This window comes from Caretta caretta, chromosome 3 (assembly GCF_965140235.1).
Source record: "Caretta caretta isolate rCarCar2 chromosome 3, rCarCar1.hap1, whole genome shotgun sequence".
Lineage (NCBI taxonomy): Eukaryota > Metazoa > Chordata > Testudines > Cheloniidae > Caretta > Caretta caretta.
This window is the reverse complement of record NC_134208.1, coordinates 184,593,449-184,619,477: the sequence shown is the minus strand read 5'-3', so window position 1 is coordinate 184,619,477 and position 26,029 is coordinate 184,593,449. Positions and strand designations below refer to the sequence as shown.

Here is a 26,029-nt window from a genome sequence, read left to right as displayed (position 1 = left end):
CTACAGCTCACTTCATCAGATGCATGCAGTGGAAAATACAGTGGGGAGATTTATATACACAGAGAACATGAAACAATGGGTGTTACCATACACACTGTAGCAAGAGTGATCAGGTAAGGTGAGCTATTACCAGCAGGAGAGCAGTGGGGGAAAAAACCTTTTCTAGTGATAATCAAGGTGGGCCATTTCCAGCAGTTGACAAGAATATCTAAGTAACAGCGGGGGTGGAGGGGAATAAACATGGGGAAATAGTTTTACTTTGTGTAATGACCCCGTCCACTCCCAGTCTTTATTCAAGCCTAAGTTAATTGTATCCATTTTGCAAATTAATTCCAATTCAGCAGTCTCTTGTTGGAGTCTGTTTTTGAAGTTTTTTTGTTGAAGAATTGCCACTTTTAGGTCTGTAATCAAGTGACCAAAGAGATTGAAATCAAAAATATATTTATTTTCTCCCCTGCCCCCCACTGTTCCTCACGCGTTCTTGTCAACTGCTGGAAATGGCCCACCTTGATTATCACTACAAAAGGTTTTCTCCCCCGCCCCTCCCCCCCCCCCCCCCGCCAGCTCTCCTGCTGGTAATAGCTCATCTTAAGTGATCCACTCTTGTTACAGTGTGTATGGTAACACCCATTGTTTCATGTTCTCTGTGTATATAAATCTCCCCACTGTATTTTCCACTGCATGCATCCGATGAAGTGAGCTGTAGCTCAGGAAAGCTTATGCTCAAATAAATTTGTTAGTCTCTAAGGGCCACAAGTACTTCTTTCCTTTTAACTAACAGTTGTAAGGCTGCATTCCTGATCTGTTCCTGGAAAAAGCATCACACAGACAGGCAGACCCTTTGTCCGCCCCGCCCCCTCCTCCCTCCCCCCGATTTGAAATTATCTTGTCTCCTCATTGGTCATTTTGGTCAGGTGCCAGCGAGGTTATCTTAGCTTCTTAACCCTTTACAGGTGAAAGGGTTTTGCCTCTGGTTAGGAGGAATTTTATAGCACTGTACACAGAAAGGTGGTTACCCTTCCGTTTATTTTTATGACATGCCCCCCAAATCACAGATAGGGTGAAAACACTGTCTGTGATTTCTTCCTGGAGCGCTAGGAGAAAACAGAGTTAATAAGACATGTGCACCTCTAAATATACTACCAACTGTATAAAGACTAACAATATTTTCCACATCTCAAGGACAATTTTAACCTGTTGATTCTGGAAAACTTTCACGGGAGAGTGCATCAGCCACTTTGTTAGAAGCTCCTGAGATGTGTTGTGTTGTATGTCGAAATCAAAATCTCGGAGAGCTAAACTCCACTGATTAAGTTTTTTGTTATTTCCCTTGGCGGTATGAAGCCACTGTAGCGCAGCGTGGTCGGTTTGCAGGTGGAAATGCCATCCCCAAACGTATGGGCATAGCTTTTCCAGAGCGGAGACAATTGCATAAAATTCATTTTCACTGATTGACCAGTTGCTTTCCCTCTCAGACAGTTTTTTGCTGAGAAACACTACAGGATGGAACTCTTGAGTCAGTCCTTCCTGCATTAAGACTGCTCCCACACCACGCTCGGACGCATCTGTGGTTACTAGGAACGGTTTGTCAAAGTCTGGGGCCCTTAGCACAGGATCAGATAGGAGTGTCGCTTTAAGCTGGTTAAAGGCCTTCTGACACTCTTCAGTCCACTGAACTGCATTTGGCTGTTTGTTTTTGGTTAGGTCTGTCAGTGGGGTGGCAATTTGGCTGTAGTGCGGTACAAATCTCCTGTAATATCCGACCAAGCCTAAGAAGGATTGAACCTGTTTCTTTGAATTTGGGACAGGCCATTTTTGGATAGCATCCACTTTGGCCTGTAGGGGGTTGATAGTTCCTTGACCCACCTGGTGTCCAAGGTAAGTCACTCTGTTTAGGCCTATTTGACACTTCTTAGCCTTAACAGTTAGTCTTGCCTCCCTTATGCACTCGAAGACTTTTTGTAGATGTTCCAGGTGTTCTGCCCAGGAATCCGAAAATATGGCCACATCGTCAAGGTAGGCGACTGCATATTCTCCCAGTCCTGCTAGAAATCATAGAATCATAGAATATCAGGGTTGGAAGGGACCTCAGGAGGTCATCTAGTCCAACCCTCTGCTCAAAAGCAGGACCCATCCCCAATTAAATCATCCCAGTCAGGGCTTTGTCAAGCCTGACCTTAAAAACTTCTAAGGAAGGAGATTCCACCACCTCCCTAGGCATCTAGGAGACCATCTACAAGTCTTTGGAAGGTGGCAGGTGCATTTCGCAGCCCGAAAGGGAATACATTAAATTCATACAGCCCGATGTGTGGTGAAGGCTGACCTTTCCTTGGCGGATTCATCTAGCGGTACCTGCCAGTACCCCTTGGTTAAGTCCAAGGTAGAGATGAACTGGGCCCGTCCCAATTTCTCGAATAGTTCATCTGTGCTTGGCATTGGATAGTTGTCTGGGCGAGTTACAGCATTTAGCTTATGGTAGTCCACGCAAAAACATATTTCCCCATCTGGTTTGGGAACTAGAACCACTGGAGATGCCCATGCACTGCCAGAGGGGTGGATTACACCCATCTGTAGCATACCCTGGATCTCCCATTCTATAGCAGTTTTAGCTTGAGGAGACATTAAGTGTCTAACACGGCTCTAATTGGGTGAGCATTACCTGTGTCAATGGAGTGGTATGCCCATTCAGTCAGTCCTGGGGTGGCTGAGAACGTCGGTGCGTAGCTAGTGCGCAGCTCCTTGATCTGCTGTCGCTGCATACACCCAAGGGTCATGGAGAGGTTCACCTCTTCCACGCCAGCATCACTTTTCCCTTCGTAGTCGACACCTTTAGGCCACTCAGCATCATCTCCTCCCTGGGCTGTAAACTGACAAACCTTTAATTCTCTGGAATAAAAGGGCTTTAGAGAATTAATATGGTACACCTTAGGATTTCGGTTGGAGGTGGGGAATGCTATGAGATAATTAACAGCTCCCAGGTGCTCTTGGACAGTGAATGGCCCTTCCCACGACGCTTCCATTTTATGGGCCTGGAGCACCTTTAAGACCATGACCTGGTCCCCTACTTTGAAGGAACGTTCTCTGGCATGTTTATCATACCAGGCTTTTTGCTCTTTTTGAGCATCCTGTAGGTTTCCTTTAGCAAGGGCTAAAGAGGTTCGGAGGATGTTTTGTAGGTTGGTTGCAAAGTCCAGAATGTTAGTTTCTGGAGAAGGTGTAAACCCCTCCCATTGCTGCTTCACCAACTGTAATGGCCCCTTAACCTCATGGCCATATACAAGTTCAAATGGTGAAAACCCTAAACTGGGATGGGGTACAGTTCTGTAGGCAAAGAGCAACTGCTGCAACACTAGGTCCCAATCATTGGAATGTTCATTTACGAATTTTCTTATTATGGCCCCCAAAGTTCCATTAAACTTCTCCACCAGGCCATTTGTTTGATGATGGTAAGGGGTGGCAACCGAGTGATTCACCCCATGAGATTCCCAAAGGCTTTCCATAGTTCCTGCCAGAAAATTAGTTCTTGCATCTGTGAGGATGTAGGAGGGCCAACTTACCCTGGCAAAAATGTCTGTTAGTGCCTGGCACACACTTTTAGCCCTGGTGTTGCTTAGAGCTACTGCTTCCGGCCATCGGGTGGCAAAATCCATGAAAGTCAGGATGTACTGCTTTCCTCTGGGTGTCTTTTTCGGAAAAGGACCCAGAATATCCACAGTTACTCGCTGAAATGGAAACTCAGTGATGGGGAGTGGCTGTAGAGGGGCTTTGACCTGGTCTTGGGGTTTTCCCGCTCTTTGGCACACCTCACGAGACTGGACATAGGTAGAAACGTCCTTGCCCATTCCTTCCCAGTGGAATTACTTTCCCAACTGGTCTTTGGTTCTGTTCACCCCAGCATGGCCACTAGGATGATTGTGGGCTAAGTTCAAGAGCTTTTTCCAATACTTAGTTGGAACTACCAACTCTCTTTGAGGATGCCAGTCCTTTCTGCTGGGCACAAGGAGGGTTTCCTTGTATGCGTCCTCCTTCTACAAGAAACCTGGACCTATTGGAAGAGTTGAGAGGCGGTGGGTTGCTCCGTACCACCGTCGAAGTTCCCTGGAGGCTTCCATCCACTTCCTGCTTCCTGGAACTGTTCCCTTGATGCTGGAGACATTAGTTCCTCATTGGATTGTGGACCTAGGCTTGGTCCCTCTGGAAGCGATGCAGGTGATGGGGCTGTTTCCGTTGACTGTGAACCGCTCTCCGCTGGTGCACTATGTTGGGGTTCAGGCTGAGCCTCTTGAGTAGGGTTGTCTGCTGCTGCTGGTACAGGTTCGGTGGGGCCCTCTGGTTTTGGGGTTGCAAGTACTGGATTCAGTGCAGGCTATGGTTCTGGTGCTGGTTGTTCTGCCGGTTTTGGTCCTGAGACTGGCTCTGTCTGGGTCTCTGGGACTGGATCCACTACTGCTGTTGCAGATGTTGCCATGGGGTCCGGTTCCATCACCTCTGACCAGGTCCTGGTAGAAGTTTCCGGAACAGAGCTAGGTGTGACAGCTTGCTTAGCCCGGCTGCATGTGACCATTCCCACCCTCTTGGCTAGCTTCACACGATTGGCCAAGTCTTCGCTCAACAGCATGAGGATGGGATAATCATCATAGACTGCAATCATCATAGACTGCTGGTCCACGTTCCTGACCAGCCCTTGTACTGGACCGGCAACTTGGCTGTAGGCAAGTCAAAAGAGTTTGACTTGAAGGGTTGAATCGTCGCTTGGACCTCTGGGTCGATTAAATTGGGGCCCACTAAGGAAGCATGGATAGCCGACACTTGTGTTCCGGTGTCCCTCCACACGGTGACCTTCTTCCCACCCACACTCACAGTTTCCCTCCGCTCTGAGGGTATGTGGGAGGTATGTGGGCTGGAGGACCTCTGGTGTGATTCCGGTGCAATGAACTGTAGTCTGTTGGGATTCTTGGGGCAGTTGGCCTTTACATGCCCCAGCTCGTTACATTTAAAACATTGTCCAGCTGACGGGTCTTTGGGGCGAGGTGGGTTGCTGGAGAATGGTGTGGCGGGACGATAAGGTGTCTGGAGTGTTCCTTGGTGTGTAGTTGGGGCCTTGGGCTGCCCCCGGTAGTAGGGTGTAGTCTGAGCTTGTCCCTTCTGGTCTCCGCTCCAACTGCGACCAGGGTTGTTTCTCTCTCCTCCCTCCACCCGTTCTGTTCCGGTTTGCCTCGCCTCTCTGGCGGTCTGGGACTGCTCGTATCGATCAGCATAAGAAGCAAGACTTTCTGCTGAGTCCATTTTCTTATCCCATAAACATTGTTTTATATCCTCCTTGGAGATATTCAGGAATTGCTCCTGAGTCATCAAATCACACATTCCTCCAAAGTTAGTTACACCCCTTCCTTTGACCCATTTATCTAACAGATCCTTCATCTGGTTTATATAAGCCACATTACTTCTTCCAGGTCCTCTCTTAAGGGTTCTAAATTTTACTCTGTAAGTTTCAGGTGTAACTTGAAATTGCTTTAAAACCAAATCCTTGAATTTATTATCGTTAGAAGCCTCATCAATAGGCATCTTATTGAATATGTCCAGAGCCCTTCCAGTCAATTTTGCGATCAATGTGTCATCTTGTGAGCTTCAGGAATTTGATAGAGTGTGCACAGTCTCTCAAAGGTGAGAAAATATTCAGCAATATCACTGGATTCATCATACTGTGGACATAGTCGCTCCCATTTGTGGATTGTTGGGTAAGGATTGTTAGGGTTATCCGGTATATTCTGCTGAGCCTTTGCCTTCTCCATCTCCAGTGCATGCTTCTTCTCTTTTTCCTTCTCCTCCAGTTCTTTTTCCCTTGCCTCCATAGCTCTCCTGTGGGCAGCCTTGTGGACTTTTTCTGCCTCTTTCGCTGCCTCCAATCTGGTTAACTCCAGTTTGTGTTGTGCCTTGGTTTCTGTAATCCTAGCCTCTCTGTTTTTTACTAACTTTACATCCGAGAGTTAGAAAGAAAACCGCAAAACAAAACCAAAAAACCTGGCTTGTAAAATTTTGCTGTGCTGTAATGTGATACCTATATTCTCTGGTAGCTCTTCTCAGTGTACAGAAAAATCCTTTAAAAAAACCCCTAACACCTCTGTCTCCAGGCAAATAGACAGAAAACCCTCTAGCTGCTCTGAGCTTAAAAAAAAAAAAAACCCTCTTCAGGTCTGTGAAAAACTTGTGAATTTCCCTGCAGGAGGTTAACTACCCTGCCTTTAGGTAGAGAAAACTCCAGCTCAAAAAAGAAAAATCCCTTTGTTATGCCTGCTGCTCTGTCCCCCAGGCAGAGACACAGAATTTACAGCTGCAATCCTCCTTTACAAAACCTTTTAAAATCCTGTTGTGCTTCTGGTTCAAAATGATCTCAAAATGATCTCAAAAAAATCTCAAAATGATCTCACCGCTCTGCCACCATGTCAAGGTTCCTTCCCCACTCTGAACTCTACGGTACAGATGTGGGGACCTGCATGAAAGACCCCCTAAGTTTATTCTTACCAGCTTAGGTTAAAAACTTCCCCAAGGTACAAACTTTGCCTTGTCCTTGAACCCTATGCTGCCACCACCAAGCGTGTTAAACAAAGAACATGGAAAGAGCCCACTTGGAGACATCTTCCCCCAAAATATCACCCCAAGCCCTACACCCCCTTTCCTGGGGAAGGCTTGATAAAAATCCTCACCAATTTGTACAGGTTTGAACCCAAACCCTTGGATCTTAAGAACAATGAGAAATCAATTAGGTTCTTAAAAGAAGAATTTTAATTAAAGAAAAGGTAAGAGAATCACCTCTGTAAAATCAGGATGGTAAATACCTTACAGGGTAATCGGATTCAAAACATAGAGAATCCCTCCAGGCAAAACCTTAAGTTACAAAAAGACACAAAACCAGGAATATACATTCCATTCAGCACAGATTATTTTACCAGCCATTAAACAAAAGGAATTCTAACGCATTTCTAGCTAGATTACTTACTAACTAACAGTTGTAAGGCTGCATTCCTGATCTGTTCCCGGGAAAAGCATCACACAGACAGACAGACCCTTGTTCAATATCTTTATTAGCGATCTGGAGGATGGAGTGGATTGCCCCCTCAGCAAGTTTGCAGATGACACTAAACTGGGAGGAGTGGTAGGTATGCTGGAGGGTAGGGATAGGATACAGAGGGACCTAGACAAATTAGAGGACTGGTCCAAAAGAAATCTGATGAGGTTCAACAAGGACAAGTGCAGGAGAAAGACTTAGGACGGAAGAATCCCATGCACCGCTACAGACTAGGGACCGAATGGCTCGGCAGCAGTTCTGCAGAAAAGGACCTGGGGGTTACAGTGGACGAGAAGCTGGATATGAGTCAACAGTGTGCCCTTGTTGCCAAGAAGGCCAATGGCATTTTGGGATGTATAAGTAGGGGCATTGCCAGCAGATCGAGGGACGTGATCATTCCCCTCTATTTGACATTGGTGAGGCCTCATCTGGAGAACTTTGTCCAGTTTTGGGCCCCAAATTACAAGAAGGATGTGGAAAAATTGGAAAGAGTCCAGCAGAGGGCAACAAAAGTGATTAGTGGACTGGAGCACATGATTTATGAGGAGAGGCTGAGGGAACTGGGATTGTTTAGTCTGCAGAAGAGAAGAATGAGGGGGGATTTGATAGCTGCTTTCAACTATGTGAAGGGGGATTCCAAAGAGGATGGAGCTCGGCTGTTCTCAGTGGTGGCAGATGACCGAACAAAGAGCAATGGTGTCAAGTTGCAGTGGGGGAGGTTAGGTTGGATATTAGGAAACACTTTTTCACTAGAAGGGTGGTGAAACACTGGAATGGGTTACCTAGAGAGGTGGTGGAATCTCCTTCCTTTGAGGTTTTCAAGGTCAGGCTTGACAAAGCCCTGGCCGGGATGATTTAGTTGGGGATTGGTCCTGCTTTGAGCAGGGGGGGTTGGACCAGATGACCTCCTGAGGTCCCTTCCAACCCTGATATTCTATGAGTCTATGCTTTCCTGCAGTCTTGGTCGGTGCGCATGCTCTCTGACAGTGCAAGCGTCAATGCATTCAGCTGGGTCCTGTCAGTCTCAGAGGAATGCATCAAATCACAGAACATTTCTTCCCTTGTCTGCTTTTTTCGCCTTCTAATCTGGGACAGCCTTTCTGCTGATGTGGAAGAAACACTCACAGAGAATGTTGCAGCTGCAAGGGAAAACATACATAGTTGAAAACATAAGGTTAACTCTTGCAATGAATGAAACACCTCACAGCAGTAATTACATTCCCTGAGGTACACGGCCACATTTTGTCTTTTAAAAGAAGCGTCTACCAGTAAGGTACAACACATGGCAGAGCGCTGGGCAGCAGATTTAGGTTTGCGGGCAGGCATGGTAAGCACACAAGAAAGGATAGGCAGTGTGAGGACATTTTTTGGTGTGGAAACTCTTGGGACATAAACAGGCTTTTCCGGGAACACCCTTTGCGTGGCTGTACTGGCTGCCACTGTATTCCAATTGTTTACTTCCAATTAAACATTAACCACAATTGCATTTAACCTCTGTCGTATGATTACAAGTGTGCACTCACCAGAGGTGCCTTCCCCGCCATCACTCTCCTGCAACAGTAGGTCCTGGGAGGGGATTGGCTTCAGAGTTAGGAAAAGGTCCTGACTGTCGGGGAGAATGGCTCCTCCGCTTGCTGCGCATTCTCCCTCTCCTTCTCCTCCTCATCAACAATGTCGTCCTTGTTGTTGCCCGTGGCCGCCTGGGGCCCCTGGGAGGTATCCATGGAGAGTGTTGGGGTACTGGTGGGGTCCCCTCCTAGAATTGCATGCAGCTGCTCATAGAAGCGGCATGTCTGTGGCTCAGAACCAGAACGACTATTCGCCTCCCTTGTCTTCTGGTACGCTTGCCTGAGCTCTTTTATTTTCACATGGCACTGCTGTATGTCCCTGGTATAGCCTTTGTCCCCCATGCCCTGGGCGATTTTGGCATAGATGTCAGCATTTCTTCTGCTGGTTCGGAGCTCTGCCTGCACAGACTCTTCTCCTCACACAGCAATCAGATCTAGTGTCTCCTGTATGCTCCATGCTGGACCGCATTTGCGGCCCTGGGCAGTGATGGTCAGCTGTGGTGGTGAGCTCTCCACGCTGATCAAACAGGAAATGAAATTCAAAAGTTCCCGAGGCTTTTCCTGTGTACCTGGCTGAAGTGCAGTGGAGTTGAAAGTGCTGTCCAAAGCAGTCATATTGGAGCACTCTGGGACACCTCCTGGAAGCCAAACCCATCAAATTACACAGCGTTGTGTCTATACTACCCCTAATTCGACCCGGGAAGGTCGACTCTAGCGCTACTTCTCTTGCCGAGGTAGAGTATGGGTGTTGATTTTACAAGCCCTTTAGGTTGGCGGAAAGGGCTCGGTAGTGTAGACATGTAGATTATATATTCAACCTAATGCAGCAAATGTTGATCTAATGCCATAGTGTGGACCAGGCCTAGGTCAACCTAAGTTTTAGGTATAGACCAGACCTATGTTTGATTCAGTCTCTTGTACCTTGTGCTAGAAGTATTGCAGCAGCAAGTAGATTTAGTCTGAGGAAAAGCCTGTGAGACTAACAGTGAAGACTGAACCAGTGGAGTAAAGCCACTTTAGGTACCAGTGTTGCAGTGTGTCCATACTGTAAGGATGTTTCAGTTGCAGTTTTGGCCCAGGTCCATACTTACACTGTACTACTGCCTTCTGAGTACCCGTGACACAGCAAAACCAGCACAGCTTCCTGGAGCAGTGGCTTCTGGGACATCTTGAAAGCCTTCTTTGACCTTTTCTTCCATAATTGCCCTGATTTCCAACTCCCAGAATTCTCTCAGTACTGGTGCCATTTCCTAGCCGTCTTCTTAAAGTAGAGGATGGAGTGAATTCACTGTTCTTGCCCTTTAGGAAGAGGGTTTCTGTTGGAACTTTTGGAAAGCTGTCACAAAGCTACTTAAAAAAAATCTCAGATTTCTAGAATTTACTATGAAACTACTTTGAAAGTTTCTAGTTTCCGGTGCTTTCAAAAGGGAAATCTGACTCTCTCTCCTAATTTGGGTTATATTGGGTCTCTGCTGGGAAGTATTTTTACAATGCAAAGAGAGCTTCAGTTGTTGAATGGAGATCCTGAAATAGTGACAGCAGGGGGTTGGACTAGATGACCTCCTGAGGTCCCTTCCAACCCTGATATTCTGTGATTCTATGACACACTAAGGATCTGCCAAGGATCCAATTTGGGGATATATCGTCTGTGACCCTTTGATATTATAGTCTGTTCCTTATTTGGTGGCAGGTTGCTATATAATGTAATGGTATATCTACATTATTTTTCTTTTCTGTTATGGTCACACACAATTTTTCTTCACTGCTTTTTTTTAATGGAGAGTCTTTTATAATTTCTGATAATTGGAGGAAATGACTTTCTTAAACTCTCCAATATTTTGGACATTGGAATGGAAAATATGTCGTCTTCAGTTTCTCCTCTGTTGCATTGGTTACACAGATTTTCATTTCTTTTCATGCTTCATTTTGTCTTCCATTTTCCATCTCTAGAGGAATAATTCTATATTTGGTAAAAGTCTGCCTTAGTTTTTCACATTTAACTGGTGAGATTGGGTTGTGTAGCATTCTGTTTTGTTTTCAGTAGGGCTGTCAAGCGATTAAAAAAATAATAATGCTGTTAATAATAAAGTACCATTTATTTAAATATTTTTGGATGTTTTCTACATTTTCAAATATGTTGATTTCAGTTACAACACTGAATAATATTTGCATTGTAAAAAAGAAACAAAAGAAATAGTATTTTAATTCAGCTAATACAAGAACTGTAGTGCAATCTCTTTATCATGAAAGTTGAACTTAACAAATGTAGAATTATGTACAAAAAACTGCATTCAAAAATAAATCAATGTAAAATTTTAGAGCCTGCAAATTCACTCAGTCCTACTTCTTGTTCAGCCAATTGCTCAGACAAACAAGTTTGTCTACATTTGCAGGAGATAATGCTGCTGGTTTCTTGTTTACAATGTCACCTGAAAGTGAGAACAGGTGTTCGCAGGGCACTGTTGTAGCCAGCTGTGACATTACGCTCCATATTCTTTATGGAAATACGCTTATGATATGGATATAACATAACTGAGATGTACTTTATGCAAGATGAATCATGTAAGGTATCATTGGAAAGGTTATGATTTACTGAATGTGTTTATCCAAATTGTATGCATGCATCATTTTTGTATCTGAAGCTGGGAATACTGACCATGTCTCTGCGGGGACGAGGGATAGCTCAGTGGTTTGAGCATTGGCCTGCTAAATCCAGGGTTGTGAGTTCAATCCTTGAGGGGGCCATTTAGGGGTTGGTTCTGCTTTGAGCAGGGGGTTGAACTAGATGACCTCCTGAGGTCCCTTTCAACCCTGATATTCTATGATTTCAAATGTGCTATGTCGGATGAGGCTTATTGAAAAAATGCACACAAGCTTAAGGATTACCCCAGGAATTGTGTGCAATAGAAACCTCTCAGAGATAGCTCTACACAGTAGGAACTGTTTGACCAAGGTCACAGCAAAGAAACTTTTCAGCAAGTGGGGGGAAGATATAAAAGAGGGACAATGACAACATGAAGGACCTCACTCTTCCTACAACAACATACTTGAAAACACCTGAGGAACAAAGACGGAACTGTTGGAAGTGATGGTCCCAGGCTGGAAGGATTTTTAGCCTGTGTAAGAAAACCTGGGAAAGCCAAGGCAATTTATGCCTTAAGAATCTGCCAGCCTGTTTGTCACTCAGAGTGAGAATTTGCTAATTTGTATCCTACCTATCTAGTGTGTTAAGATCAGTTTGTGGCTTTTGTTTATTTACTAAGGTAATCTGCTTTGTTCTGTTTGCTATCCCTTTAACCACTTAAAATCTACCCTTTGTAGTTAATACACTTATTTTGTTTATTATTAAACTCAGTTTATGTTATTTCTAACTCGGGCGGGGCAAGAAGTCGTGCACATCTCTCTTCACATTGAGGAAGAGGGTGGATTTCTATGAGCTTGCACTGTGCAGATTTTCTATACAGTGCAAGACAGTATTATTTTGGGGTTATCTCCCAAAAGGGGTGTGCACGTGAGTGCTGGGGGAGTCCTCTCACACAGAGCTGATTTCAGTCTGTGTCTGCAACGGCGTGTGGCTCTACCTATATGTGTGTGCTGCAAGAGGCCAGAGACCTTAATTCAGCAAAGCAGGGAGTGGGAACCTAGGCTGCTCGAGCAGGAGAGGCTCAGTGAAATCCCAGTATATCAGATGGCATCCCAGAAGGGGATGGGGTCCAACCCGTCACACCAGCATTGCAAGATATTTATGTGCCAGATGCGCTAAAGATTTATACGTCCCTTCATGCTTCAGCTATCATTCCAGAGGACAGGCACCAATGCTGATGATGGGTTCTGCTTGATAACGATTCAAAGCAGTGCAGACTGATACATATTCATTTTCATCATCTGAGTCAGATGCCACCAGGAGAAGGTTGATTTTCTCTTTTCGTGGTTTGGGTTCTGTAGTTTCCACATCGGAGTGTTGCTCTTCTAAGACTTCTGAAAGCATGCTCCACACCTCATCCCTCTCAGATTTTGGAAGGCACTTCAGATTCTTAAACCTTGGGTCGAGTGCTGTCTCTGTCTTTAGAAATCTCACATTGGTACCTTCTTTGCATTTTGTCAAATCTGCAGTGAAAATGTTCTTCAAACAAACATGTGCTGGGACATCTTCGAGATTGCTATAACATGAAATATATGGAAGAATGTGGGTAATACAGAGCGGGAGACATATAGTTTTCCCCCCAAGGAGTTCAGTCACAAATTTAATTAATGCATTATTTTTTTAACGAGCGTCATCATCACAGAAGCATGTCCTCTGGAATGGTGGCCGAAGCATGAAGGGGCATATGACTATTAAGCATATCTGGCACGTAACTACCTTGCAATGCTAGCTACAAAAGTGCCATGCGAATGTCTATTCTCACTTTCAGGTGACGTAAATAAGAAGCGAGCAGCATTATCTCCCCTAAATGTTTGTCTTAGCAATTGGCTGAACAAGAAGTAGGACTGAGTGGACTTGTAGGTGCTAAAGTTTTACATTGTTTTATTTTTGAGTGCAGTTATGTAGCAAAAAAAGTCTACATTTGTAAATTGCATTTTCACAACAGATTAATTAAAAATTACTATTTATTTTGTTCATTTTAACAGTGCAAATATTTGCAATAAAAATAATTTAAAGTGAGCACTGTACACTTTGTATTCTGTGTTGTAATTGAAATGAATATATTTGAAAATGTAGAGAAACAAAAAATATTTAAAATAAATTTTAATTGGTATTCTATTGTTTAACAGTGCAATTAAAACTGTGATTAATCACAGTTAATTTTTTTGAGTTAATCACGTGAGTTAACTGCGACTAATCGATAGCCCTGTTCTTGCATGTGACTTGTACTTTTATGCAGTAGATCTTTAAGGTCTAACGTTCATTTATTTCAGTTTCCGAGGATCACTTCTATCTTTTATGATCCTGCATCTGCTTGTGAAACAATGATGGCTACAATAATCTTTCTTACAGGATCTGGAAAACGTCATGTGGCAGCGTGGGTTCACGGTATGATGACATTTTGATACATCATCAGTTGTTGATGCAATATGAATCATGCTGAATTTGTCTCATTGCAGAAACTGTAATAAATGGCTGTGCTAGGAGTGAGTTTTAGTCTCCATAATGATTAAATCCATGGCATCTTTGAGATTTTCAGTAAAGCTATGTTGTCTACTGTGAAAGTCAGGTTGTATGGGTTCAAGAGGGTGCTAAAAGGCAGATATATTAGTCCCAGAATGTTAAAGGCCCTCTTCCCTACTAACTGAGAAGCGGTTACCACAGGTCAGTTAGGGACAACTGAATCCAATTAAGGTCTGCCTGAAGCATTTAAAAACCCTCCTCCTCTGGTGAGAGAAAGGGAGAAGAGAGACAGAAAAACGGCTGCCAAGCTAGTGCAGCAGGGAAAGAAGCTGTTCTAGGCCATGTCTACACTACGAAAGTACTCCGATTTTACAGAAGTCGATTTTTGGGAACAGACTGTATAAAGTCGAGTGCATGCATCCACACTAAGCACATTAATTTGGCAGTGTACCGTGACAGTACCGTGGCAAGTGTCGACATTCCGAGCGGTGCAGTTCCCACAGTTCCTGTAGTCCCCGCTGCCCATTGGAATTCTGGGTTGAGCTCCCAATGCCTGATGGGGCCAAAAATTTGTCGCAGGTGGTTATGGGTAAATGTCGTCAGTCAGCCCTCCCTCCCTCCCTCTGTGAAAGCAACAGCAGAAAATCATTTCGCGCCCTTTTCCCTGGATTGCCCGAGCAGATGCCATAGCACGGCAAGCATGGAGCCAGTTCAGCTCACCGCAGCAGTTATGACCATTGTAAACACCTCGCGCATCATCGTGCAGTTTATGCAGAACCAACACCTGAAAAACCAGGCGAGGAGGTGACGGCAGCATGGTGATGAGGACATGAACATAGATTTCTCTAAAACTGCGGTCCCTGGCAATTTGGAGATCATGGTGTTACTGGGGCAGGCTCATACCGTGGAACACCGATTCTGGGCCAGGGAAACAAGCACAGAGTGGTGGGACCGCATAGTGTTGCAAGTTTGGGATGATTCCCAGTGGCTCCGAAACTTTTGCATGCGTAAGGGCACTTTCATGGAACTTTGTGACTTGCTTTCCCCTGCCCTGAAGCGCAAGAATACCAAGATGAGAGCAGCCCTCACAGTTCACAAATGAGTGGCAACAACCCTGTGGAAGCTTGCAATGCCAGACAGCTACCGGTCAGTCGGTAATCAATTTGGAGTGGGCAAATTTACTTTGGGGGTTGCTGTGATCCAAGTAGCCAACTCAATCATTGAACTGCTGCTATCAAAGGTGACTCTGGGAAATGTGCAGGTCATAGTAGATGGCTTTGCTGCAATGGGATTCCCTAACTGTGTGGGGCTATAGACGGAACCCATATCCCTATCTTGGGACCAGACCACCAGGGCAGCCAGTACATAAACCGCAAGGGGTACTTATCAATCAGTGGTGGATCGGAAGGGACGTTTCACCAACATCAATGTGGGGTGGCCTGGAAAGGTTCATGATGCTCGCGTCTTCAGGAACTCTGGTCTGTTTAAACGGCTGCAGAAAGGGATTTACTTCCCAGACCAGAAAATAACTGTTGTGGATGTTGAAATGCCGATAGTTATCCCTGGGGACCCAGCCTACCCCTTAATGCCCTGGCTCTTGAAGTCGTGCACAGGCACCCTGGACAGTAGTAAGGAGCTGTTCAACTATAGGCTGAGCAAGTGCAGAATGGTGGTAGAGTGTGCATTTGGACGTTTAAAGGGTCGCTGGCGCAGTTTACTGAGTTGTTTAGACCTCAGCGAAATCAATATTCCCATTGTTATTGCTGCTTGCTGTGTGCTCCACAATCTCTGTGAGAGTAAGGGGGAGACGTTTATGGTGGGGTGGGAGGTTGAGGCAAATCGCCTGGCTCTGAATACGCGCAGCCAGACACCAGGGCGGTTAGAAGAGCACAGCAGGAAGTGCGATGCATCAGAGAAGCTTTGAAAACCAGTTTCATGTCTTGGCAGTGTACTGTTTGACACTTCTATTTGTTTCTCCTTGAGGAAAACCCGCCCCTTTGGTTGCCTCTAAATTCGCTGTAAGCCACCCGCCCTCCGCCCTTCAATCACAGCTTGCTTGCAAAGGAAATAAAGTCACTGTTGTTTAAAAACCATGTATTCTTTATTAATTGATTATAAAAATAGGGAGATAACTCACAAGGTAGCCTGGGTGGGGTGTGGGAGGAGGGTAGGAGGGAAGGAAAAGGCCACTTCAAAACTTGTTGAATGACAGCCTTCTGTCCACTGGGGTGGAGAGCCCGGAGTCTTAATTCCCGCCCCCCCCCCCCCCCCCCGCATTCTTGGGTGTCTGGGTGAGGGGGCTATGGAACTTGGGGAGGAGGGAGGGCGGTTAAACAGGGGTTGCAGCGGCAGTCTGTGATCCTGCTGCCGTTCATGAACCTCCAACAGACGCCGGAGCATGTCCGTTTGATCCTGCAGTAGCCCCAGCGTTGCATCATGCCTCCTCTGATCTTCCTGCCACCACCTCTCCTCACGTTCATCGGCCACTTCCCTGTACTCTGCTATTGTGTCCCTCCACACATTCTGGTGAGCTCTGTCAGTGCTGGATGACTGCATGAGCTCAGAGAACATTTCATCGTGCGTGCATTTTTTTTGCCGCCTTATCTGAGATAGCCTTTGGGACGGAGGAGGGAGACTTGAAACATTTGCAGCTGCTGGAGGAAAAAAAAGGGAGTGAAGTATTTAAAAAGATACATTTTACAGAACAATGGCTATATTCTTTCATGGTGAACAACACTATTCACATTACATAGGACATGTGATTTTGGTACAAGGTCGCATTTTGTATCTTACATTGAGTGCCTGCGGCATTGGTGTTAGAGATCACACACGCAGTGCCGGGCAGCAGAATTCGGCTTGCAGGTGGCCATGGTTAGCCGTAGTCTTTTGGCTTCTGCAACCTTCATAACATCAGCGCCCTCCTCTCCCATACCAAGCAAATCACGTTGAGTTGGCCATTTAGTGCTGCGGTTTTCCTGTTAACGTGCAGCAGCAGAAACCAAACTAACCCCCCCCCATCCAATTCTCTGGGATGATTGCTTTACCCCTCACCCGACTGCGTGGCTGGTATCAGGGAAGATCCCTGCTAGCCAAACGCAAACAGCTCAGCGCCAATGCCACCCCTTCTCCCGCCCACTGCTTGGCTAACCGCGGGGAGGATTTCTTTTCAGCCCACAGGCAAACAGCCCGGTAGGAACGGCCGCCTCTGAATGTCCCCTTAATTAAATTCCTCTATTTCAACCAGGTTACCATGAACGATATCACTCTCCTGAGGATAACACAGAGAGATAAAGAACATGTTGCTTGAATGCTAGCAAACACCGGGACCATACGCTGCCAGGCTTTGTCATGCAGTGATACCCAATTACTTGCTACTAGCATGGCATGGTAAAGTGTCCTACCATGGAGGACGGAATAAGGCTGCTCTTATTCCAGAAACCTTCTGCAAAGGCTTTTAGAGTACCTCCAGGAGAGCTTCATTGAGATGTCCCTGGAGGATTTCCGCTCCATCCCCAGACATGTTAACAGACTTTTCCTGTAGCTGTACTGGCCATGAATGCATCCCAAGTCCTCAGGGCTACTTAATCATTAAAAAATGCTTGCTTTTATTACATGTATTATATTTACAAAGGTACACTCACCAGAGCTCCCTTCTCCGGCTTAGTTGGGTTGGGAGGGTATTTCAGTCAGGGTGAAAAAAAGATCTTGGCTGTCAGGGAGAACAGTGTGCTGTGTGCTCTCCTCAAGCTCGTCTTCCGCCTCCTCATCTTCCCCGTCCACAAAATCCTCAGGCATGGCGGAGAGTACCCCATCATCGGAGTCCACGGACAGGGGTGGGGTAGTGGTGGCAGCCCCCCCTAGAATTGCATGCAGCTCAGCGTAGAAGCGGCATGTCTAGGGCTCTGTCTCGGAGCGTCCGTTTGATTCTTTGGTTTTCTGGTACGCTTGTCTGAGCTCCTTAAGTTTCACGCTGCACTGTGTTGCGTCCCTGCTGTAGCCTCTGTCCCGCATGGCCTCAGAGATTTTTTGAAATGTTTTGGCATTTCGTATTTTGGAACGTAGTTCTGATAGCACGGATTCCTCTCCCCATACAGCGATCAGATCCAGTACCTCCCATTCGGTCTATGCTGGAGCTCTTTTTCAGTTCTGGGACTGCATGGTCACCTGTGCTGATGAGCTCGCTTGGCCAAACAGGAAATGAGATTCAAAAGTTCCCGGGGCTTTTCCTGTACACCTGGCCAGTGCATCCGAGTTGAGAGTGCTGTCCAGAGTAGTCACAATGGTGAACTGTGGGATAGCTCCCGGAGGCCAGTACCTTCGAATTGCGTCCACACTAACCCTAATTGGAAATGGCAATGTCGATTTCAGCGCTAATCCCCTCTTTGGGGAGGAGTACAGAAATTGGTTTTAAGAGCCCTTTATGTTGAAAAAAATGGCTTCGTTGTGTGGACAGGTGCAGGGTTAATTCGATTTAACGCTGCTAAATCCGACATAAACTCGTAGTGTAGACCAGGCCTTAGGGTCAGAGGCTATGCTCCTTTCCATAGGGGAAAGAGTGAAGCCTGAGTGCCTGTTGGGGGAAGGACTTACACCCCAGGACAACCAACAGGATGACACCCTGCACCAGTGGGGAGGCAGGGTAAGGTACCCCCCTGGGTTTTTTTGGTTTATGAGACTTTTTTTCCTTTTTGGTTGGTGAAGGATCACCTTTAGGCCTACCCTGAGGCCTACCCTGAGAATATGACCAAGGGAGCTCAGAAGGGGGAAGGCAAAACCTTGCCTGGGGTGGGGTTGATTACCCCAGGCCCACCATTGCCAGAGGGAGAAGTGCTAAGTCTGACGAGACGAAGGAGGTGTCTTGCCACGCTACACTTAAAATGCGACAGTAGCATAGCTGTAGCACTTCAGTGTCAACACTTACTACAGAGATGGGTGGGGTTCTTCCATCGCTGTAGGTAATCCACCTCCCCAGAAGGTGGTAGCTTGATCGACAGAAGAATTCTTCCATTGACCTAGCACTGTCTACACCAGGGGTTAGGTCAGCTTAACTACATCTCTCAGAGCAAGGGTGGGGAGTGGGGTCGGGGGCTTGCTGGCCGGATTAAAAGGCTTGATGGGCTGGACGTACGGCTCCCAGAAGCAGCGGCATGTCCCCCCTCTGGTTCCTACATATAGGGGCAGCAGGGGGCTCCACACTCTGCCACCGCCCCAAGCGCCGGCTCTGCAGCTCTCATTGGCCGGGAACTGCGCCCAATGGGAGCTGCAGGGGCAGCACCTGTGGACGGGGCAGTGCACAGAGCTGCCTGGCCGACTCCGCACCTCTGCATAGGAGCTAGTGAGGGGACATGCTGCTGCTTCCGGGAGCTGTTTGAGGTAAGTGCCGCCCGGAACCTGCATCCCTGACCTCCTCCCGTGCCCCTGCCCCAGTCCTGATCCCCCTCCTGCCCGCTGAACCCCTCAGTCCCAGCCTGGAGCCCCCGCCTGCACCCCAAACTCCTCACCCCAGAGCCCGCACCCCCAGCCGGAGCTCTCATCCACTCCTCCAACACCCCAACTCTTCTGCCCCAGCCCAGATCCCCCTCCCATATTCTGAACCCCTCTGATCTGACCACAGCCCCCTCCAGCACCCCAAACTCCTCATCCCTGGCCCCTCCTCAGAGCCTGCCCCTTCAACCAGAGCCCTCACCCCCTCCTGCACCCCAACCCCCAATTTCATGAGCATTCATGGCCCACAGTACAATTTCCATACGCAGATGTTGCCCTCAGGCCAAAAAGTTTGCCCACCCATCCCAGAGTGTGGATTTTTCACATCCTTGAGAGACATAGCTATGCCAATGTAACTTTTAATTCTATATCAGCCCTAAGAGTACTGTTTGTCTGTTGGTTTTGGTGACGTCTATACACTTGCCCACTAAGAACTAGACTAAGGATTTATATGCACTATAAAATTTTACCAAGTTTGTAACCAGGTTTTCTCTTGGTTATCTTGATGCATGGTTCATTTCCAGACACACAGTTCCTAATTGCAGGTGTGGAGTGTTACAACCCCACTGTCGAGCAGGAATGTAGCAGGATTGTTGAGGTGGAACCACATTCTAATATGACTTTGGAGATGGGAGTAGATCTGTAACAGAGCTGGCCAGCCCTGTTAGTTCCTAGGTTGTCTTTGGGGGAGTACATCCCAGGTGCATTGAATGATGTGTTACAGGAAGCACTCTGGTCATTCCAGAGACTAACCAATTTATTTGAGCATAAACTTTCGTGAGCTACAGATCACTTCATCGGATGCATTCAGTGGAAAATACACTGAGGAGATTTATATACACACAGAACATGAAAAAATGGGTGTTTATCATGCACACTGTAAGGAGAGTGATCACTTAAGATGAGCTATTACCAGCAGGAGAGTGGTGGTGGTGGGGAGAAAACCCTTTGTAGTGATAATCAAAGTGGGCCGTTTCCAGCAGTTAACAAGAACGTCTGAGGAACGGAGGGGGGGGAAGGGGGAGGAATAAACAAGGGGAAATAGTTTTACTTTTTGAATTGACTCAACCACTCCCAGTCTCTATTCAAGCCTAAGTTAATTGTATCCAATTTGCAAATTAATTCCAATTTAGCAGTCTCTCGTTGGATTCTGTTTCTGAAGTCTTTTTGTTGAAGGATAGCCACTTTTAGGTCAGAAATTGAGTGACCAGAGAGATTGAAGTGTTCTCCGACTGGTTTATGAATGTTATAATTCTTGACGTCTGATTTGAGTCCATTTATTCTTTTACGTAGAAACTGTCCGGTTTGACCAATGTACAAGTCAGGGGGCATTGCTGGCACATGAAGGCATATATCACATTGGTAGATGTGCAGGTGAACGAGCCTCTGATAGCGTGGCTGATGTGATTAGGCCCTATGATGGTGTCCCCTGAATAGATATGTGGACACAGTTGTCAACGGGCTTTGTTGCAAGGATAGGTTCCTGGGTTAGTGGTTCTGTTGTGTGGTGTGTGGTTGCTGGTGAGTATTTACTTCATGTTGGGGGGCTGTCTGTAGGCAAGGACTAGCTTGTCTGCCAAGATTTGTGAGAGCGATGGGTCGTCCTTCAGGATAGGTTGTAGATCCTTGATGATGCGTTGGAGAGGTTTTAGTTGGGGGCTCAAGGTGACGGCCAGTGGCGTTCTGTTATTTTCTTTGTTGGGCCTGTCCTGTAGTAGGTGACTTCTGGGTACTCTTCTGGCTCTGTCAGTCTGTTTCTTCACTTCCGCAGGTCGGTATTGTAGTTGTAAGAATGCTTGATAGAGCTCTTGTAGGTGTTTGTCTCTGTCTGAGGGGTTGGAGCAAATGCGGTTGTATCGCAGAGCTTGGCTGTAGACAATGGATCGTGTGGTGTGGTCTGGGTGAAAGCTGGAGGCACGTAGGTAGGAATAGCGGTCAGTAGGTTTCCGGTATAGAGTGGTGTTTATGTGACCATCGCTTATTAGCACCGTAGTGTCCAGGAAGTGGATCTCTTGTGTGGACTGGTCCACGCTGAGGTTGATGGTGGGATGGAAATTGTTGAAATCATGGTGGAATTCCTCAAGGGCTTCTTTTCCATGGGTCCAGATGATGAAGTTGTCCTCAATGTAGCGCAAGTAGAGTAGGGGCATTAGGGGACGAGAACTGAGGAAGCGTTGTTCTAAGTCAGCCATAAAAATGTTGGCATACTGTGGGGCCATGCGGGTACCCATAGCAGTGCCGCTGATTTGAAGGTATACATTGTCCCCAAATGTGAAATAGTTATGGGTGAGGACAAAGTCACAAAGTTCAGCCACCAGGTTTGCCGTGACATTATCGGGGATAGTGTTCCTGATGGCTAGTAGTCCATCTTTGTGTGGAATGTTGGTGTAGAAGGCTTCTACATCCATAGTGGCCAGGATGGTGTTTTCAGGAAGATCACCGATGGATTGTAGTTTCCTCAGGAAGTCAGTGGTGTCTCGAAGATAGGCTGGGAGTGCTGGTAGCGTAGGGCCTGAGGAGGGAGTCTACATAGCCAGACAATCCTGCTGTCAGGGTGCCAATGCCTGAGATGATGGGGCGCCCAGGATTTCCAGGCTTATGGATCTTGGGTAGCAGATAGAATATCCCAGGTCGGGGTTCCAGGGGTGTGTCTGCGGATTTGTTCTTGTGCTTTCTCAGGCAGTTTCTTGAGCAAATACTGTAGTTTCTTTTGGAAACCCTCAGTGGGATCAGAGGGTAATGGCTTGTAGAAAGTGGTGTGGGAGAGCTGCCGAGCAGCCTCCTGTTCATATTCCGACCTATTCATGATGATAACAGCACCTCCTTTGTCAGCCTTGTTGATTATGATGTCAGAGTTGTTTCTGAGGCTGTGGATGGCATTGTGTTCTGCACGGCTGAGGTTATGGGGCAAGTGATGCTGCTTTTTCACAATTTCAGCCCGTGCACGTCGGCAGAAGCACTCTATGTAGAAGTCCAGTCTGCTGTCTCGACCTTCAGGAGGAGTCCACCTAGAATCCTTCTTTTTGTAGTGTTGGTAGGAAGGTCTCTGTGGATTAGTATGTTGTTCAGAGGTGTGTTGGAAATATTCCTTGAGTTGGAGACGTTGAAAATAGGATTCTATACAGAACTGTATCATGTTTGTGGGGGTGGAGGGGCAGAAGGAGAGGCCCCGAGATAGGACAGATTCTTCTGCTGGGCTAAGAGTATAGTTGGATAGATTAACAATATTGCTGGGTGGGTTAAGGGAACCAATGCTGCGGCTTCTTGTGGCATGCAGTAGTTTGGATAGTTTAGTGTCCTTTTTCTTTTGTAGAGAAGCAAAGTGTGTGTTATAAATGGCTTGTCTAGTTTTAGTAAAGTCCAGCCATGAGCAAGTTTGTGTGGAAGGTTGTTTTTTTATGAGAGTATACAGTTTTGAGAGCTCATTCTTAATCTTTCCCTGTTTGCTGTAGAGGATGTTGATCAGGTGGTTCCGCAGTTTCTTTGAGAGCATGTGACACAAGCTGTCAGCATAGTCTGTGTGGTATGTAGATTGTAATGGATTTTTTACCTTCAGTCCTTTTGGTATGATGTCCATCTGTTTGCATTTGGAAAGGAAGATGATGTCTGTCTGTATCTGTACGAGTTTTTTCATGAAGTCTTCTGCTGGTAATAGCTCATCTTAAGTGATCGCTCACCTTACAGGTGTTATCTGATGAAGTGAGCTGTAGCTCACGAAAGCTCATGCTCAAATAAATTGGTTAGTCTCTAAGGTGCCACAAGTACTCCTTTTCTTTTCACCTTACAGTGTGCATGATAAACACCCATTTTTTTCATGTTCTGTGTGTATATAAATCTCCTCACTGTATTTTCCACTGCATGCATCCGATGAAGTGAGCTGTAGCTCACGAAAGCTTATGCTCAAATAAATTGGTTAGTCTCTAAGGTGCCACAAGTACTCCTTTTCTTTTTGCGAATACAGACTAACACGGCTGCTACTCTGAAATCTGGTTATTCCATCACACTGTCCCCACTTTGCTATTGCATTGAATTCCCTGATACAAGGGGTGAATGGAATTCTTGAAAATTCTGGCATCATGGAATTTGCCAGGCCAGCCTGTGTTAACTCATTTAAACAATATTGGTATGCTCAATGCCAAATATCCACAGGATAGAAAGATTTGAGGTTGTAGAATACAGTGGTGTTTTGTAGGGAACAGAGAACAACCAAATAGGCACTGCACTATTGGTGGAATCTAGATTAGTACAAAATTTCCAGAACCCTGTGTGCCGTGTGGTTCGGAATGATCTTGAAAATCATCTACAATCCTATATCGCCTGGTGCCAACATCTGAGGCGATATGGGATAGCTGACCAGATTTTCCTAAAATATACTGTTGCAAACACTTTGTGCATCTTGGTCATGTGGACAGGCAAACACCACTGGATTATGGTTGTGCTAAATTGTATTAACTGAAACCATGTCTGATGGGTGCATCAAAACACCGATTCACTGGACATGATCCCATCTGTAGTGTAGAGGGGCCATAAGATCACAACTTCACTTTATAGATAGGGCTTTTTGCAATTTAAGTCCTAAGGGGGGAAATCAAAACATTTATAAGGAGGGTTAATTATAAAATATATATAAAATAAATGTAATTAAACAGTTAATGGGAGAACTGAACATATGAGAGTCCACTTATTCAGACCGCTTCTCTCATTTTGTTGTGCAGAGCCACTTTACAGAAGTTGATCTCAATGTAGCCACTCCTGTTGTATCTAATAAGGTATAGCAACTTCCAAATAGTTAGCATAAGTTCAGTAATGAGGACCCAGTCAGAAACCGGTGGGAGTTTAACACCTGGTTGAGACAATTTCACAAAGATTCAGATGGTCCCAGGCTTTGAATAGCTATATCCCAACACATTTATAAATGTATTATAGTTAAGGTGGCATGTCTGTCATGGAAGTCATGGATTCCACGACTTCCTGTCACCTCCATGACTTCTGCAGCCACCGGTGCAACTGGCTCCGGGGCTGCCCAAGCAGATCAGGCAGCTCCTGGGCCAGCTTTACTGGCTGCTGCTGGGGCAGTTGGGTGTGGAAGGGGGCTCAGAGCAGGAGCAGGGGACTGGGGTGCGGGGTGACGCTTACCGAGGGGGAGAGACTCCTCGGAAGCGGTTGGCATGTCCCTGCAGCTCCTAGGCGGAGGGGCCAAGGGGCTCTGCACACCGCCCCTGCCAAGAGGTGCATCCCTGCAGCTTCCCTTGGCTACAGTTCCCCGCCAATGGGAACTACGGAGCTGGAGATTGTGGCGGTGGCAGTGCACAGAGCCCACCCTGGCCTTCTCTCTCCTTAGGAGCTGTAGGGACACGACGGAGCTGGTAGGGAGCCTGCCAGTGTCGCTGCCCCCCCTCCCAGCACCAGTGGGGGTCCCGGGCTGTGCGTCGCTCTTCGCGGCGCCCCCAGACCACCACCCCAGAGCACTTGCAGCCCCCTCGGCCCAAGTTTTAGTTTGAGGTATATAGTACAAGTCATGGACATGTCACGGGCGGTGAACTTTTGTTTACTGCCTGTGACCTGTCCATGATTTTTACTAAAAATACCCATGACTAAAATAATTAAAGCTACTGAGCAGGATAGAGGAGATACAGTACTGAATTTCCTTTGGTTTTGTTGGCTTAGTGGCTGCAGTTGGATAAGATTTTTAAGACTTATATTGATTTATAATTGTTTTCTTTGTTATAGACAAGTAAAATTAAATGGGTCCAGTAACTGGGATGACTCCAGATAAGAAAGCTGAAGCACCTGGAGCAGAAAAGGCTGCAGGATTAAGACAGATTTACAGAATGGGAAGCTTGCCTGAAGCAGTTGATGCTGCTAGGCCGAAGGCCACGCTAGTGGACAGCTATGATGATGATGATGAGCTCACAAATTTGAACTGGCTTCATGAAAGTACTAATCTTCTAACATACTTCAGTCTTGGAAGTGAGGGTCTTCCAATTGTTAGTCCTATATATGACATTGAGGGTGATAATGTGCCATCTTTCTCATCATCCTGCTACCAGAATCTGGAAAAAAAATCAGCCACTTCCAAACCTCCTTATTCCTTTAGCCTTCTCATTTACATGGCTATTGAACATTCTCCTAATAAAAGTTTGCCAGTCAAAGAAATCTACAGCTGGATTCTGGAACGCTTCCCATACTTTGCCACAGCACCCACAGGGTGGAAGAACTCTGTTCGACACAATCTTTCCTTGAATAAATGTTTCCGAAAGGTGGAGAGAAGCCATGGCAAGGTGAGACGTATGGAAAAAATGTTTTTAACAGATATAAAGTGTATTAGGAAATAGGCTGTTTTTTTTATTTTTAAGGAATTTTGGGTGGGGGTGTACAGTACGAATATTAGATATACTTGTATATTGAAATAATATTTTACATGTATAGCTTTTTCTTTTTGCAACTCCAAATGCAACTTGGAAATGTCACTTGTGATAAGGTGCATTTTATTTCATACAGTATTTTTATTTAGCAATGTCATAAGCAGAGCGGGCAGTGACAGCTGTAGTTAAAGTTGCCTAGCACTCTCCTTAGACGGCCCTGTGTTCAGTTGCCTATAACTTTGCCTTACAAGTTTGGGCTAAAGTTTCAGGCTCAGGATGTTTTTTGTTTGTTTGTTTTAAATTTCAACAAAAATAGCTCAGTTGTTTCTGAAAACTAGGTTCGGAAAAAAAAATGTTTTGCCTATGTCAAAAAATTCTTGAAATTCTCATGCTTCCAGGCTTTGGAATCTTTAAACTGGTGAGGGGGCTTCCTTGATGC

At 46.0% G+C, this 26,029-nt stretch overlaps 1 protein-coding gene across 7 annotated transcripts in view; it reads left to right on the top strand.

The window, feature by feature from the left end:
- The window catches only part of FOXN2 (forkhead box N2), a 130,417-nt gene that overhangs the window by 34,700 nt on the left and 69,688 nt on the right, over window positions 1–26,029 (top strand). For 6 of the 7 annotated variants that reach the window (XR_012667784.1, XM_048842960.2, XM_075127186.1 and 3 more), the window contains one exon: window positions 24,956–25,506. Coding sequence is in view for 6 of the 7 variants with exons in the window: in XM_048842960.2 (XP_048698917.1) it covers window positions 24,970–25,506 (537 nt within the window). In the remaining variant the exon portion in view is untranslated. Of the gene's footprint in view, window positions 1–13,551; window positions 13,667–24,955; window positions 25,507–26,029 lie in introns of all 7 variants that reach the window. The other variant, XM_075127185.1, reaches the window with a different exon arrangement.